General features: G+C 36.0%; 1 protein-coding gene across 6 annotated transcripts; it reads right to left on the bottom strand.

Annotated features, from left to right (window-relative positions):
• Positions 1–9,061: 9,061 nt before the first annotated feature.
• LOC135800701 (uncharacterized) lies at positions 9,062–15,893 on the bottom strand. Of its 6 annotated transcripts, none has more exons than XM_065314012.1 (10): positions 15,732–15,893; positions 14,006–14,034; positions 13,319–13,361; positions 13,175–13,264; positions 12,885–13,105; positions 12,529–12,651; positions 11,711–11,824; positions 10,235–10,325; positions 9,901–10,164; positions 9,062–9,579 (listed from the first exon to the last, which is right to left on the bottom strand). In XM_065314012.1, the coding sequence occupies exons 1-10, from the start codon at positions 15,850–15,852 to the stop codon at positions 9,365–9,367; spliced, it is 1,311 nt and encodes a 436-aa protein (XP_065170084.1). In that variant the 5' UTR covers positions 15,853–15,893; the 3' UTR covers positions 9,062–9,364. The 6 variants fall into 6 exon arrangements, with proteins under 6 accessions (XP_065170084.1, XP_065170083.1, XP_065170080.1 ...); XM_065314011.1 differs by having other exon boundaries at positions 9,901–10,167; positions 15,732–15,892; XM_065314008.1 differs by having other exon boundaries at positions 10,235–10,397; positions 15,732–15,891.
• Positions 15,894–15,901: the final 8 nt, after the last annotated feature.

The raw sequence follows: 15,901 nt of genomic DNA, 5'->3' as shown, positions 1-15,901 counted from the left end.
GAACAAAATCTGCATGAATAAGTACAGCGAGACGATGCACGATCGCGATGGGAAAACGCTGTGCGAATGGAAAAATACCTTCGAATGCAAAAGTTTGCGTGTGAAGCGTGTGGGTTAGGATTGTGCAGAATTGTGGTTTGCACAACGCATACGTTTGCGCTCGAGCTCGCGCCGGATTTCGCGAAAAGTATGTGAACGGAAAGCGTAAGCTCGCAAATGTAATGAGACAAGTTTTGCATATATGACTAAGTTATTTCTGTATCAAAATAAACCGATGCTCTTATTTGAAATGCTAAATTTAGACGATATTTCCGAAAGTAACTTTATTATTATTTTGAGAAAATCTGACAGAATGCAAGAGTCAAGAAATACGTTTTCGCCGAAGTGAGCAAACGCCGACGTAAAATATTTGCTGAGTAATCGAGACGGTGCACAGTGCACATGTTGAGCTTATCGCGCAATTTCACCGTCAATGCCTTACAGAATGCTTTACTAAACGATTCCTTGAGCAAATCTTACAGTTGGGATTACTACCCAGCAATATTATTATAAATTTGTAAAACGTAGATAATGCCTTTGCTCAAAATGGCCGAAAACAAAGTCCTGGTATTTTTAACAAGCCCCCTTGGTGTTTGTATTTCCCAATGGAAATTCCAACAAGTGCTTCAACGTTTTTGCTAATATCGATTTTTCCGGCGAGGTAAACATAGCGTTCGCAGAAACGTCACCGTGACGATCCATGGAGATTTAAATCCGGCGGTTTGTGCACATTTTTTATCCCTGCGTGTATGAAAAACGAATGATAGAGGCCGCAGAAAAGGACGAACCTGTGTTTTATGTGTTAAATTTTCCTAATAACTCACAAATCAAAAATTTTAAATCTTTTATTTTTTACCTCAAAACTAGAGTTGATGTTTGTTTTCAATTAAAGTAGAATATAAAACCAAAAAGCATAATCCAATGTTGAATGCGACGATGTAATCGCACATTTATGATTAATATGTGTACATTCATGGGCAAAACCAAAGTTTCAATCTACATCTGAATGAAATTAAACTCCGCAATGGTATAGTTTTGATCGCTTGGTCACTTTGGTGCTATAAGCGCTTATATCCCGGCCCCAAAATGTAGAAATTCATAAGCGTGACAAACTTGGCGCGAAGAGTGGATAGTGGAAACTTAATCCCGCAAATGGTTTCCTCCGTAATTTCCACATTAACCGAACGCGGCGCGTGCAAACAACATGGACGCTCGATGGGATTCTGTTTGTGACTGTCGTTAGTGTTTCATTTATTCTCGTTATTCCGCTGCACGAAACTCCAACGATCACATTCGTACATATGAGCCGACAACATTTCAGCTATAATTATATTTCATTCAATGCATTCGCCATTTACATACCAGGACAGACATTTAACACAAATATTCAGGAAAAACGATTAAAACTCTACAAATGTTTTACTTTGATCCTGTGTTTAAAATGATTGAATGCAATTAAAATCATGACAATGCACTAATTATTTTACGTCCCCGCAGCGGAACATTTAATAATTTTAATTAAAATTCCTCGACCTGAAACACCGCTTCGCATACCTCGAGTGATGAAATGTTGGATTATTAATTAACGCGCCTAGAGAAATGCCAAGCATTTCACTGCGTTTTCTAGGATGATTACATTAAATATTAAAAAATATGAAATAAATTACTCAACTGTTTTATATTTAAACCAACAGTGTGAAACCTTGGCGAAACTGAGCGAGAGTAACACGGTTGTAAACATCTCCGAATGCTCTTTAAGAAGATTTATTGCGATGTCGTAGGATTGGCGCTGCGTGTTTAAGTATCTGCAGGCGAATGCATCGGGCTCGACCCTTTGCAAATGCGGAATGAAAGAAGAACACAAAACAAACAAATCATTACAAAAAGAAAGTGAAATCATCTGGATTCCAAGAGTTTAATGCTGGCTATTTGTCATTCGTGGTGCATTTGCACAATCATTTGCTACTGTAAGCTTTTTTCTTTTATTTTTGAGTGTGGAAATTTTGTAACCAGGCGAGCGACGCACGATATGCGGACCCAATTCTCCGGCTTTCTCTACACCCCCGCATGCTTTGCTTGCAACCCTCAAAGGCACAAACGCGACGCAACGTCAGTCTGCTGGATGTGCCAAGGGTGCGGTTACTCGGACTCGCACTCACGAATACCATTTCGCCAGGTGCTTCAGCAACGGTTTGCACACCGCTTCGTATGATGTTTTGTCTTCGTACTTTGTAATTTAGTGCTAAGATTATCAGATTACAAGATTATCTATATACAAAAATAAGGCGGAATTTATTTATTTATTTAAAAAAAACACAGTAAATTCAAATATAAATATTTAATATAGCATTAAATACATTTTGATATTTAATAAAATCATTTTATTCTATATTTGCCCGGCGCCTCCACACTATACCACAATGTTTTAAAAATTACACATTCTAGTTACCTACAATTTATTATTCTAGCTATAAAATAAATTTATTAATTCAAAATTGCATTTATTACATGTTTCCCCAACTTCAAATAAATATAAACGTTTTACTTCATGGTATTTATTTTTGCCTACAATTAATGATTTTATTTCAGCTAGCTCGTACTTGCGACTTCGATCCGGCAGTGTTTAATAAAAATGTAATTCGTTTTTACTCTCTTGTTCTAGGCATACTCGTAGTAAGAGTCTATTCTATCAATAAGATTTACCGTTTTAATTTAAAAGAAATTAATTATATAAGTTTGTCAATAATGTGCACTTCAGCGCGCCATCTCCGTTCAACTATTTAACTATAACTATAATTGAATCAATGTCAAATTTTTATTCCTACTATGAAAAGAGCTGTTTTAGGGATTTTTCGGCAGTATTCAATTTTTATCACCTTTTAAACCTTCCCTAGACCTCCACGAATAATTCAAGACCAAGATAAGATAAATCCGTTCAGCCGTTCTCGAGTTTTGCTTAGCCAGCGAACCGGCACCGATTCCATTTTTACATAGATAGATAAGGTGGTAAAAGAGTATTTTGAAGTAAATTTTTGGCATCCTTTAATAAATATGTAATCATTAGCACTAGCTGATGCGTTCCCGTGTTATAAATTGAATCGTTGCGGAACGAAAGCTTTATCTTCTTTTGTTCTCATCTTCTGCGAATTCCACTGTAGGCACATACAATGAAAGCACACACAATAGACATATTTTGGATCAAGCATTGTGCAAGCGAAATTGAACGTGAATAACGTAATAGAAGTTTCCCACAAAAAAAAATAAAGAAAATAAATGGTTAAGATTAAGACGCAGCCGGGATTAATGCTGGATATATTTTTATATGAACATAAAATCACAAAAATCATAAAAAATATAAACAAACATTTAATTTGTGTCTGGTTATTTGTATGGGTAAACAAATTAAAGCTTTTATTTATCACGCAAATATATTTTCAATTAATGCAATGATATAAATTGAAATCGCGTGTTATTCCCATCCAAATATTATATTGCCTTATGAATATTGTATTTATTTTCATACACAATATCAACTTTGGAAAAATAAACAATTCTAATGTAACAATGGAGAAAATTACACAATAAAATAAAATACTGTTCAATATTGCTGTCGAATGCGCAGTGGCATTGGCTAGTTATGCATATTATAGCGCGCGGCATGGCAGGGAAATTAGAAATTAATAAATAAAAGCCCGCCGGCGACGGGGCGGCACAGCTGCGACTATTCCGCACGACTGCCATCCGCATGAGTCGAAATTGAATGCCCCGTACTTGCTGTACTCTTTCATCGGGTTCTTGCGAGTGAATATCGCGGGATATTGGCTGCCATCGCATGGAAAATTGGAAATTTCTGCATTCAATTCGAATTCAATTTGCGCGCTCATATTCGATATCTTACGCTCGGTGATGAAGGTTTTAAATTACCAAACTAGTCATTTATACTTTTTTTGGAATATGATAATGTGTATAATAATAAATATGTGTGATTAATGTTGGTATTAAATATGAAAATTTATGAGTTTGAGAGTGAGGGTAGAGTAAGGTAAGTGATTTACCTAAACCTCATCTTGCTTTCTCCTTGTAACTTTGAGACTTAGAGTAGGTCATAATTTAGAGGATTTAAGACGCTTCATATATCATACTCAGGTTTATCTAGCCAAGGTCTACATTTATAGGTGTCTATTTATAATTTACACTTAGTTTATTTAAGATATGTGTGGTGATATTGTCTTTCGCAAATTTAAATAAACTTTTTTTTAAATAAACAAGAGTTTTATTCACGAGATTGATTGAAGGGGCAAAATAAAGTACTTTAGTCACGGTTTTGGCTGCCCGTGACTAAAGTACAACTTTTTGTATTTAAAAACCTTGGAAAAAGTGGCATTTTAAAGATAAAAGTTAAAAAAAATTATTTTCCGAATAAATTGTTTAATTAAAATATGATTTAAAACAAAAATAGTGTTTTTCAACCAATTTTTCGTTTATATATAGAATAGAGACGTCAAAAATTTGTCCAACTTTGAGAACGTGTTCGAAACTTTGTTCATAAATGCCGAAATCCGAAAAAAACCAACTCGTTTCCCCGTTCATCCAAAAGAATTGCAGCAGCAAAGTTTGAGAGATTGGAAATCTCAAATATTAGAAAAGTTTTTTCGCACGTCCAACAATTTTTCTCTATTCGTTTAAAAGCACTTTAAAACAAAATATTTTGATATTTAAATGAATCCAACCTAACATGCAAAACATAATATATACCCACTATTGTTCCACGCGCAGTTGAAATGTGCACGTTTTGCATAAACTCGGTAATTGTGTGGGTGTTGAGGTAATATGATCGGGGAGCGGAAGTGGAGATGTGTTGCTGACACGTTATTACCACCACGCCACAGTCGCGCAAATGACGTCATCCAATTCATACGTCGGCTAAGTGCTCTCATCTGCTCATATTGCTCCAGTAATCTTGTCGGATTGAAAACAGGTGGGATACGTTGATTCCAACTAAGCTCCTGTCAACTGTAGTGAGCTAAAAATAAACATTCCGCTTAAAATGTCGCCCGTCTTGCGCAAATATTTACTTAAAAATATTCGCCTTGGAATGGTAATATTTGTTTGAGATATTTTTCCGTATTATGCACCGAAACAAATTACGTAGGGATTCGTATTCTTTGCACCGGAATTCAGCAATTTCCTCAACTTCCACTCGGTCGCGTCTTTTCTCTTTTCATAACTCGCCAGTGCTAACAAAAAGCTCGTCGTCATTGTTCTGTTTGTTTTTTTTTGCATTCTTTAAGCCCCGAATGAAGCCAACTTGTTTCTCACTAGCTTTGTCAAGATATATAAAAACATATTTCATATTTTTACGGCGTATTTAAACCGTAGGCTTCTTTGTTGTTCAGTTATTTTTTACACCTCATCAAATCCAACGCGTAAAATTAATATTTCCGAGCCTTATTTCTCAAAAGTTCAAAAATCGTTTTTTGCGCGCTGAGGAAGCTTTTGCGCATTAAACTTCCGCGTTGATTTAAAAGATTGTAGCCGCCGTGTAAACGCCGTGATGAAGTCAGCACGGAGAAAGTTACTTCGCAATTTGGAAAGCGTTTTAGGGAAATGTTCCAACCGCCTGACACGTTTTGCCACTTTTGGCACTCAAGCAAGGTATTAGAAAGTCAAGCGCTTCGCTGAACAAATTCCTACGACTTTATCGCACAAATAACAAATTCGACATTTACAAAGGTACTTATCTAAAACTCTAAAAAAAGCAATACAAATATTAATTTATATGAACTAAGACTCCTGACCTGATTCAGGCTAAATTTTCTAAATATAGTTGAATATTACTCCATGCGAATAGGGACGCAGCAAGTTTGCGTCGCGCATTAATTATCCAGCAATTCTGCGCGCCCGGAAGTTGCCATATTATCCTTTCGTAATGATGCTCGTGCATGCGCGCACCACCCGTTCGGCGGCGGCAGCTGCATTCGATGTCGTGCCGCACCAGGTTTGAACCAAGGGGTTGTAAGGCTCCGCGCCATTGTCTCAGTTATTAGATACTTTACTCGGGTCGGGCACGCTCTTTAAGAAACTTGCCTAAACTAAACACTGCCAACATTTACAGACACGTATTTAGAATATTTATCATCCTTAGGAAGAAAAAAATATTTTTTGTTTTAAAAATAAATTATTTTTGATAAAAATTAAATAAATTGTATTTTTGAGTATAGATATAATTTTGGAAATACAATTCTGTTAATCAAAAGTTCACATTTGAATTGGTCGTAATTCACACCCTTTCGCATAGTTGCATTTGCATTTTGTTATCCGGCAGCCAACACAAACAACAATAGTAACCCAAAACTGTAAACTCTACACAGCAACTAAAACAACAAGAGATAAAATAAATAATACCGCAGTTAAATAGTTGATCAAGTTCTTAAACTAATTTAACGTATGGATTTCAATTGTTTTCAATAATTTAATATTGCGGAATACGGCGTGGAGTCGAAAAACATTCAACAAATGGAATAATTTATATGCAAAATTTATTAAAGCAATTTAATTAATCCTCGGCGCGTGTACCTTAATCCCGCGACTGAATTCACAATACAGATAGCATGCAAATGTAAGGGAAGGTAATGGTGGCGTTACCGGAGCCGACGGAATGTGAAAGCGTCATTTCCGCGCCAGAGTACGAATGCAAATCCCGTGGATGTGTTCTCGCCGTGAGCCGAACTCATGCTTAAACTCAAGCGCACGCAACTTGGAATTGCATTAATATCCTTACAGAATTGTAGGTATTAGGTAATACCTGCCCACACAACCCAGAGAAATTTCACTCTGTATTTCTTAGAGAAAGCGGAATTTTGTTTTTTAATCAGTCGCGCGAGCATATTTGTTGTGGTTTACTATTGTCAGAGGTTTTATAATATAGGATAAACGTGGAAGGTGCATTTGGTGACGCTCCTCGCATTGTAGAAGTAATGAATGCTAAGGACTGATATGAATTATTCAACGCATTCACTTGCGTGGGACGCACGGCATCACTATTCAGGTACATTTTCTTAAGGTAGAAACGTGAACTTAAAACTTTCATGTTTTTTTTTTGGGTTTTTAGTATAACGATGAATAATAATAGATGTTAAAGTTGTTTATTATTTTAAACTTGTATTTGTGGTTGTAGATTTAACATTAAATAATCTATATATATATATAAATGAATTGCTGTTCGTTAGTCTCGCTAAAACTCGAGAACGGCTGAACGGATTTATCTTATCTTGGTCTTGAATTATTCGTGGAGGTCTAGGGATGGTTTAAAAGGTGAGAAAAATTCGAATAATTGCCGGGAAAATCCTCAAAACAGCTCTTTTCTATAGAATAAAATTAGACATTGAGATTCAATCATAGTTATAGTTAAATAGTTGAATTCGAGATGGCGCGCTGAAGTGCATTATTGACAAAACTTTATATAATTAATTTCTTTAAATGAAAATTGCTAATCTTATTGATAGAATTGACTCTTACTACGAGTATGTCTAGAACAAGAGAGTAAAATCGAATTACATTTTTATTAAACACTGCCGGAACGAAGTCGCGGGCAACAGCTAGTAATTTGATAAAATATTTGACTGTTGAAATAGATTAATGCACAAAACATGTCTTTTCATATCAACACAATTATTATCTTAAAATAGCTCGCGTTTATTGCTTGAATTTGCTATAGATGAATATTTTATTTGCAAAAAAAAATAGATTTTAATACATTACCTAATATAATAACACTCCTGAAAGTTTTGAGTGATTTTCAGGTTAAAGTTTGAGTAAATTTTCGAAATCCCGTAAACACAAAACGCAATTAAACGCAATTATGCGCAATTAAAACACTTTAACACAACACCCAAGTGGGAGTTATGGCGCAGCGCTGAAAATTTGTAAAGACGCAAAACAAACAGCAGTTGTGGAAAGCAATCAAGAAAACAACGCCAAACACAAACGCTAAGCTGGCGCGGAGGCGAGTCACAGAAAGTTCAACGTTTGGCTGAATGTTTCGGTTTTCCACTCGCCTCATTCTATTCCCTTAATATCAGCGCTTACATTTTCTATTTGCAACGGCGTGGCGAGGCACTTGAAGATGCCTTGAGATCTCTTAAGGGTTTTATTGCTCTCCAAACGAGCACCTTATTATTGTTGTTATTAGGTAATAACTCGGAACAATTGCTATAAAATGCAAATTCCAAACTACAGCACTCAAGGCATTATAAAACGCAAAAATATTTAGAAAAAATAAATGAAAAATGGCTGTAATATATTTGCTTTTTAAGTTTTTGGTTTTATTTGTGGAAAAATGAATGAAGTTGGGCATCATTCCAAATGTGCAGTTACTACTTTTCATAGTTTTATTTTATTTTTTGCTTTGGTGACGTTGAACTACAGAATTTTAATTTTTTTAACGGAATCCCAAAACATTAATTTTTACTCACATTGTGTGCTTTTACGCAGTCGATAAGAACATTTATACATCGGGGAGATCCGGAAATCCGAATGATAAACTAGCAGGAATAACCGCAAACGACGCCGTCGAATGCACCAATGTGCAGCAATGTGCAACTCTTGAACCACTGGCGTCGCCAATCGCGGAAAACGTCGCGACGCTCTTTTTCGACGAGATTTATTATAGTGTCACCGGGGAGCCCTAAATATACGCCATGTCTTCATGTGGAGTATGAGAAAAAAACACGAATAGTCAAAAACACCAAGAATTCTGAAAAAAACGGTAAAATAACCAAAAATAAATTTAATTTTTTATTATTATACAAACCTGTTAATTAATCCCACTGTGCTTTGTCGGAACCTTCGCCATCAACAAAAACATTTCGACCCTTAGAGTTAAACGACAAAACACTCGGCAAGAACACGCAATTAAAGTTGAATTATTATCAGCGATTAATTACACGGCAAACATTTGCATAGTCATCTATTTCTGTGAATTCACCAAAAGTCAGACATTCCAACATTGAATCAGAAAGCATGCTTTCAATTTCTGATATATTTCAATAATGTATTTTGTACATTACAATCTGTCTCTTTATACACATTTACATCTCGTTATACGCAACGTTTAGTATGGAAATGTTGATATTTGTTTATATAATTAGAATTTTTCTATAAATTGATAACTAAATTCGCAAATTTAGTTATGTGTATCCAGACTTTTTTGTTTCCTTATTTTATAAATATTATTATATTAATTTACAATATTACATACAACATATTTTAAGTTTTGCTGTTGTTGGTAATATTTATGTTTATAATTTATGGATTTGAAGAGAAATTAATCGATTGTTTTGTATTGGGTCAACGAAGAGAAGGGATGTCGACTTTCGCCCTCTAATTGAATGTCAACACGCGGTGAGTGCAGGCTTTTATCCTGCGGGATCATCTGCGCGATTTTCCGAAGCAGATTTTGGCGATTTTCATGTGGAATTAGTTGCTTCTCAGACTCAGGGTGTTCACTGAGCGTGTCAGTCAAGGACGCAATCAGTACATCTGTAAAACATTTATAAACATATCAATTACATTAATAAATTGAATTTTTAAGTTGTTTTTTTTGTGAAAAGTTCAAAGCATTTTTCCTATACGCTAATTCCCATGTGTGCCACGTGTTGTTTGCTGTTAGTTGTTAGCACATGTGTTGGAAATCAATGGCGGTGCTGAGTGAAAAGTGCAGCGCGAGAAAAACAAACGATTTCTCAAGAGACATAAAGTTGGAATTCTACCAGCGCAATAAAACCCGTTTTTATTGTTATCGTGGAATATTTATACGCCGAGAAAAATGTTTTTGTGCCAAAGTTTAGAATGTAAACTTACCGAGCACTTTCTTTTCGAGCGATTTTGATATGTGACCCTGTTCGGCTTCGGCTTCCAGGAAAGCGGTGAACTTTCGGAGCGCCTGCTGTGCTTCAGCGCTGCCACGCGTCAAGCCCTGGGTGAACATCACTTTCGCCAATTGGTAGATGATCTCTTCCAGCGAGTACTCGGTGTAGAGGAAATCGGCAACGCGCAGACGATCCATTAATTCATCGTAGTCTTCGTCGACGTTCGATGCATCAATTAATTTTGGATTTTCAGACTCTGCTATATGGAAACATGTTATGTGAGATATATTTTTGTTTAATAGAATTTTATAACAAAAAAAACTTACTTTTTGTAAGACTAGAGCTTATTTTCTTAACGGGCTGATATCGTATTTGTGTCAAATCAAAATTTTTATTCTGTTTTGGTCTGGTTAATTCCTGCAATTCATGAATCTGCTCCATTGTTTGTCTGTACTTCATCAAGTCCGCGGCGATATTTTCCGTATTCGCCTATAGTAATAGTAAACTTATGTACTATCATAGTAGAACATGTTTTCGACATCAGCGAATGCCATAAATATCAAAATTTTATACAAAATGCAATTAAAATCTTACGGTTAGATGCGGTCGCACAAAACGTGGACAGCAAATGACAATGCAAATCGAATTATTTTTTGCGTTTAATTGAGTTACGCGCACAGCGTTCGACAAGCAAAGCTCATAAAAATGCTCGACCGAAGCTCGTTAATATGCATTGCATTCTGGACGCCAACGTTAACTAGAATCTGTCGTAATATAAAATCGATGTTGCGCTAAAGGTTTCAAAAGAAGTAGAGAAATAAAAGAGGAATTGTGAGTTGAAGAGAAAATAAACAGGTAAAAAGAAACATAAGAATACACCTAAAAAAGATAAACAATAAAGCTAGATGAGTAAAAAGAGTCAAGAAGACAGTAAATAAAAAAACAAAAGGGAGGAAAACGAGAAAACGAGAAGAAAAGAGTAAAAAATGATATGAATTGAAAGGGAAATGAAGAACAGGAAAAACAAGAGGAGAAAAAATGCGAAACTTGATGCATCTGCATCCTAGAAAGAAAAAAGTTGAAGAAGAAAATGAAACAAAAAAGGAAGGACTGAAAGTGATAAGATCATTTGTATGTTTGAAAGTAGTCATCTCAGAATTTCCCATAAAACATGCAATACACCCACGAGCAACAAATAAAAACCTGCGGCTTAAATTAAATGTTCACTTCTCAATTCCAACGACGTTTATAAAGTCGCTAAGCGATTTCGAATTTAAAATGAAGCCAAAAGTGCAAGTACGCCGGAGATGTGACATTCGGTGTGCAGCTGGTGAATTATAAACGCAGTTACCGAAACGACCACGGCAAAACGAACTGCAGCGGCGGCAGGAGACGAAAACAAAGAGAATAAACAAAATCGTTGTGTTTCGCTTGGCGGGCGCAAATAAAAACGTTCAGTGCAGTGCTTTATGGCGGGCATAATTTTTTAGCGTAAAAGCCCGCCGGGGTAATTCCGCGCGTCTTCCGACAGCTGAAAAACGAGTGCACTTTTTCGGCGTTTGCCTGCCACCCACGCTTGTAGTAGTTTTTAAAATCGTCAGTCATTTGAATAATTAATTCGGCAGTCGCAGTGCGTCTCTCATGAATTATGCACCAATGGCTGTTTAACGCGCGCCACAATTTTCAATTTTACCAATGCGACTTGAACAAAACGGCTTGTTTACACTGCCGACATAATTAACATGAAATTCATGCGACTTTCAGGGTAATGTATGGGATAAGTTGAAATGCGCCTAAACTACCTTGGAATGTTCCCCAGCGCCGTTCAATCTAAGTTGGGTGCTGTAATGGTTCTGCAAATAGTCTAAGTTGTATTTGATTTCCTGCAGAAAGACGATTGCCTCCTCCCTGGTCATCTGCAAAGTAATTTATGACTATTTACCTAACAAACAAGCAAAAACAATAATAATAATCATTTTAAATCCTCATTGTTACAACACAGGCGCGCGTATAAGTCTTCTTTATACTTTATCCCGATATAAATTGCAGTATTTAGGTCACGGAAAGCTCTCCGGACACTGAAAGTAACCTATGGCAACTGGCATCAAAGAGTCTCAATGAATTAATTATATCTGATACTGGTAGACTTTCATGCGCTTCAACTCGTTTCGTGCGGTGGAAAACTCATCGAATCCTGATCGGAATTTCTTAACATAACCATTATTTATCTTCTTTTATCAGTTATAATTCAAAAAATAATTTAATTTTAATCATATTAAAGTTTTTATAGTTAAAATGTCAAGGATCAAAGCGTATTGCGGAATTTATAACTTAGTTTCAGAGTTCGATGCAAGGGCTTTGATCAATTTGTGTTTAATATGCACTGCAATAGCTTCCGAGTAAGCTGCGTTACATCAAATTCCCAATTGGTAATTGTCTCTGGAATGTTTCCGCATCGACGCAACGCATAGTTTTTTACATGTTAATGCATAGTATAAATTTGATTGTATCACAAGTTGCATAACTTCCAGAGGCGTTTAATTACGAGTATACTGGAAATGTATGCAACCTTTGTATGCATAAATCAAATATTGTAACTTTATACAAGCACGTCACTTACAAGTCCAGCTTGCAGGAACTCTTCGATTGCGAGCGTAACGCCCTTTTCATCTCCCGTCCAGAACACGTACTCGGCCATATCCGACGGCGTGTATCGACTTTTACCAAACTTTTCCAGCTGCATCTGTATTATTTAAATAAAATAAATAAAACGTTGAAGTTGAAATTTTTTTTGCTGTGGTTATATAAAAATTCATTATCATTAATCTTGGAAGATACAAGCATTAAAAGCATCCGTATCTCATGCTTAGTCTGTGGCTCTGTCGAAATGATAATTTAGCTTCCTTTGCAGGTGAATTAAGCCCAGCGTGCGAGGATTCGCGCGACGCGAATGAATTATGAGGTTGTTTAACTCACCGGCGCGACGTCTTCGTCCTGGTCTCCGGCGTAGCCACGCTTGGTGTTCAGTTGCTGTTCATCCTGATGCGGCCGGATGTCGGGCAGCAGGCGTTGCACGCTTGACTTGTGGATATTCTTTTCGGGAATGTTGAGATTTTCTCTTGCTGGTGCATCAGCGCTTGGTTGCTCTTTATTGATATGTATACCAATATTAGATATTAGTTTCTCATCTTGAATAGCTAATAATAAAACGAATTTCATAATTTTTTTTAATTAATTTTAATATAAAACAAGTTAAAATTACAAACCTTGAGAATTGGTATCTAAATGACTTTCTGTGTGTCCGTTTAGGTTGGTGTAGATGGCCGATTGACTTTTCATCATTTCCAAAGTTTTTCCTATCAAAATTCTAATTTAAAACTTGTTTTATTTAACTTTGTTTATACACTTACCAATTGTCTGTTTTAAACTTTCCAATTCCCGTACATTTGCATCCTACAATATAATTTTATTTATTTTATCTTAAAAAAAGAAGACAAACATTGTTTTATATATTATTTTTCGAATAACGTTGTTTCAACTTGTATTATATGCTCTAATGATTAAAAATCTCCAACTTGCCCGAAGTTGTTTAATCACGAACACGTTCGCCGTTACTTTCTTCCACATTCTTACTATCCTATAACATTGTTCAGCTTTCCGGGCTGTAACTAGCGTTCATCCATCGTTACGGCCCTACATCCGCTCGAGCTTAACCGTAAGTTTCCTGAACTACGTCAGTCCAGCTTCCGGTTCGATTGATTTTTCTTACAACATCCAAGAAAATTTATTGCGAATGCAATCGAACTGATATTTTCAAGAATACAAACAAACTACAAATGTTTTTTTTTTAATTTTCTGATGGAAAATAAAATAACGCATTGTTTTTTGCACGTGCAATGGCTTAAAATATCACACTAATTACGACAATCAATTTCGCATGAAGTTGTCGCATGCTGTCGCATAATCTGAGTGCTTTTCTTTGTTATTGCAGCTTTTTGTGTTCAGCTACACGTTTTTGTGCTTAGTTTCGGAAATATTTAGGTTAATTGTACTTATATGTAGTATTCAATCAAGTGAATATCCAGAAATACACTCACCAGTGTTTCCGGGACGACTTCTGGCGAACCTGAAAGAAATAAAATATTTTAATGTTGTTGGGAAGTGCGAGTAAAACCGCATTTAGCGGATGTCAGGTTAGTGTGAGATTTGATTCTGTTAAGACGTCAACCAACAAAACCAACCCCAAGCGTGGCATGTCAACACGAAATCAGCGAAAAGCGACTGCGACCTTTTTCATCCACACTTTTTTTTTTCTAGTTTACTTCGGCACAAAGCGACTGGCAGTCGTTTCCTTGCCACTCGCCCTCGTCGCGTGTTAGTTGGCACGCTTGGGGTGCGATGTTCGTTTTTCGGGCGCACTTTAACACTGCGTTAGTTTGCCGTACTTTATTTGGTGGAAATTGCACGTTTTTAATGCTGAAATGCGGGGAATGCGGTCGTTTTGACACCGAATAAAGTTTTTCCTGATTAAAAACAATTTTATTTTGCATTCAATTATATTTTATCTAAATAAACGTCACCGATATTCTAATCGTGAATAATATCAGGTTCTTTAGTGGCATTGTAACATTCGCAAAATATTTTTCATTTATTTCAGTTATGCTTATCTTGCTATTCAACGCGTTCTTTTTGTTTCGCCTTTTTTTTGCTGCGCCGCTTTGTTGGTTGCCTTTTTCATAAAAATACAATTCTATTCTTTAGCGTTTCTGGTTTTTGTTCAGTTTCTCGTTATGCTGCAGCTGTTCAAAAGTGATTCGCTATTTATATTTCAATTATGATAATTATTTTTTTGCACACGCGTAAAAAACAATTTACGAATTAGTAAAATCTAAATTCCTATTTTAAAAACTAAAACTTAAAGTTTATTAAACGTCTCTTTAAAGCTATTAAAATTAAAATAAATTTTTAAATGCCTCTAGAAAAGTTTGAAAGCAAGATTTTCTGTTGATAACACTATGAATGCCTATAGAAAAGCAAAAAAAAGAAAACTTTCTTACTTTGATTTATTAACTCACAACTGCGTCATTCAATTCGGATTATTCTCGAGAAAGAAAACTATTTTTCTTCAGCAAGCAATCGATGCGAAGTGCATGGGGTCGCTGTCGCTTACTTAGTTATTTATATCTGCGAGTAAAAATACATTTACGAAAATGAAATCGAATCGAATCGAATTGAATTGAACCAAATGGAATCGGAGTGCTGGATTGCATCAAAGAACCTACCTTAAATCAAAATCAATACCGTGTGCACCTTTAAGTCTGCATGGATAAAAGGCAAAGGTTCGTGCCTTGCGCATCATTTCCAGCCGAATAGTCAAGCGCGTCAAGCCTTTGTTTGACCTTGTTAGATGCGTCCTTAGCTGACCTTCTTCTAGATTAAATTTTCCGCTCACCGCGTTGACACTGTGACCTTCTCGCTGTTTCAGTGCTTCTGCCAACACAAGCAACTTGCGAGGTGCTTCATTTAGAAAAATCGATACGTTCGAGCACGTGCGTTATTATCTAATCAAGCACGAACAAGCTTATTAAGCAAAAAAGGCAAATTACTCTTTGTGTTCCATTTTATCAGCACGCAGCTACATGGATTATGAACGCAGCCAATAACACAAGCAATTGAATGCATTACTGTCAAATTAAATCATCAACATTTTGGGGTATTGAATTTTTTTGAGTATTCAAGTGTTATGTATTGATTTCTTGATTAAAAATACATAATCTCGTTCAAGTGCTCAATCAATATTCGGACTAATTGTGCGGTAATTACCTTTCGGAGTAGATTTTTGAATTTCAGTCGGGGATGGCGTCGGTGCAGTTTCCACGAAGCTTTTTTCGGATGATATCGTCACCAGTAGCAGGCACGGTAGCAGGAGTTCTAGTTTTGCCATGTTGTTGTCTAAAAAATTTAAAAAATTCAAAATTTTGTAAAAATAATTA

This window comes from Atheta coriaria, unplaced genomic scaffold (genome assembly GCF_025399875.1).
Source record: "Atheta coriaria isolate IRGN ID8LTWV9N9 unplaced genomic scaffold, Caltech_Dcor_3.1 hic_scaffold_10_pilon, whole genome shotgun sequence".
NCBI lineage: Eukaryota > Metazoa > Arthropoda > Insecta > Coleoptera > Staphylinidae > Dalotia > Dalotia coriaria.
This window is presented reverse-complemented; position numbering and strand designations above follow the sequence as displayed.

Coding starts and splice junctions, on each gene's coding strand:
- LOC135800701 (XM_065314007.1), bottom strand. CDS start 15,852: ATGGCAAAACTAGAACTCCTGCTACCGTGCCTGCTACTGGTGACGATA. Junction 11,825..12,528: donor AGTTCCTGCAAGCTGGACTT/GTAAGTGACGTG, acceptor ATTACTTTGCAG/ATGACCAGGGAGGAGGCAAT. Junction 10,168..10,234: donor AAGCTCTAGTCTTACAAAAA/GTAAGTTTTTTT, acceptor GTTTCCATATAG/CAGAGTCTGAAAATCCAAAA.